A 1,758-nucleotide genomic window follows, 5' to 3' on the forward strand; every position below is an offset into this window, starting at 1 on the left:
ACACACACACACACACACACACACACACACACACACACGGTTAGAAACACACTCCTCACCAGTGACATTAAAGCTTGTTCCTGTAAATGGAGTCTGGAAGAGGCTGCCGGGGTCCACAGAAAAATGTATGTACGCATTTATGTATTCAAAAACTTCCTGTTCAAAAACTTTTGACTGGTAGTGTAAACACACACATTCTATCTCTCTATTACATGTGAAATCAATCCTTTTTCATTGAGTTGGTAAACTCAAACTGAGAGTCTGTATCAGGTTTGATGTGTGTGTTTTGTGTCTCACCTGTAGTTGTTCACCTTTACAGATGGAAAGCTCTCGCGGGTTTCGTGCTGTGAAATCAAACACAGCTCTCATGAAGCTCACCGGTAACTCCTCTAAACTGCAAACACACACACAGCGTCACACACTCGCCGTATGGCAGCACATCTCACATGTCTTATGTGTTCAGATGTGTGTATCTTGTATCCGTACCTGTCCTCAGGCTCCGGCGGCAGTCTGTTGCTCTACACAAACAAACAGAGAGCATAAAACAGCTGAATGATAGGATGATCATGTGATCGTGTGTCCGGTGTGTTCATACCATTTGTCGTGTCACAGGCACTCGAGCTGGCTCTCGTTTGCTTGTGTTAGCATTCGTGTTTGTGACGCTTGGTTCTGGGTTTCTGATGGCTGGCGGCTCCCATCCGTCATCAAACACCGGCGTGAAGGTGGGAATATCATCATCATCCTCCGGCCACTTAGTGCTTCATCACACACACACAAAAACACAATGTCAAATCTTATGATAAATCACTTGTTGTATTCCTCAACTGTAAGTCGATTTAGATAAACGCATCTGCCAAATGAATAAATGTAAATGCAAAACCACATTTCTGAGTCTGCGTGTGTGTGTGTAAGTCAGAGAGTGTTTAAGTCAGTCTGAGTGTGTGTCTAAATATGATATTGTGTGTGTGTGTGTGTGTGTGTCTAAATGTGTGATTGTGTGTGTCTAAATGTGTGATTGTGTGCGTGTCTAAATGTATGATCGTGTGTGTGTGTGTGTGTGTGTGTCTAAATGTGTGATTGTGTGTGTGTCTAATTGTGAGTGTGTGTGAGTGTGAAAGGGCGAATGTGTATTTGAGTATGCGTGCAAGTCTAAACTTTGTGGGAGTCTGAGTGAGTCTGTGTGAGCCTAAACTGTGTGTGTAAATTTGTGAGTCCGTGTGTTTGTGTGTGAAAGAGTCAAAACTGCGTTTGAGTCTGATTGTGTTTGTGTGAGTCCGAGTGTGAGTGAGTGTGTGTGTGTGTGTGTGTGTGTGAGTCTAATCTCTGTGCGAGTCTGAGTGTGTTTGTGTGAGTGAGTCAGTGTGTGTGAGTCTAAACTGTTTGTGTGTGAGTCTGTGTGTTTGTGTGTGAAAGTCTAAACTGTGTATGAATCTGATTGTGTTTGTGAGTCTGAGTGTGAGTGAGTGAATCTGAATGTGTAAGTGTGTGTGTGTGGTGTGTGTGTGTGTGTGAGAGAGAGAGAGAGAGAGAGAGAGAGTCTGTGAGTAAGTCTAAACTGTGTGTGAGTCTGAGTGTGTATGAATCTTAAGTACGAGTGTGTGTGTTTGAGTCTGAGTGTGTAAGTCTAAGTGTGTATGAGTCTGGAGTGCGAGTGAGTCTGAGTGTGTTTGTGAGTGAATCTGAATGTGTAAGTGTGTGTGTGAGAGAGAGAGAGAGAGAGAGAGAGAGAGTCTGTGAGTGAGTCTAAACTGTGTGTGA

The 1,758-nt window shown here is 43.6% G+C and overlaps 1 protein-coding gene across 1 annotated transcript in view; it reads right to left on the bottom strand.

Moving 5' to 3' along the window:
* The window catches only part of LOC107662821 (epidermal growth factor receptor kinase substrate 8-like protein 3), a 15,206-nt gene that overhangs the window by 2,515 nt on the left and 10,933 nt on the right, over window positions 1-1,758 (bottom strand). The window contains exons 14-15 of the mRNA XM_016452934.1: window positions 596-758; window positions 487-518 (exon numbers count right to left, since the gene is read on the bottom strand). Coding sequence (XP_016308420.1) covers window positions 487-518; window positions 596-758 — 195 coding nt within the window. The remainder of the gene's footprint in view (window positions 1-486; window positions 519-595; window positions 759-1,758) is intronic.

Source organism: Sinocyclocheilus anshuiensis, unplaced genomic scaffold, assembly GCF_001515605.1.
Source record: "Sinocyclocheilus anshuiensis isolate Anshui unplaced genomic scaffold, SAMN03320099.WGS_v1.1 scaffold1815, whole genome shotgun sequence".
NCBI classification, from domain to species: Eukaryota; Metazoa; Chordata; class Actinopteri; order Cypriniformes; family Cyprinidae; genus Sinocyclocheilus; species Sinocyclocheilus anshuiensis.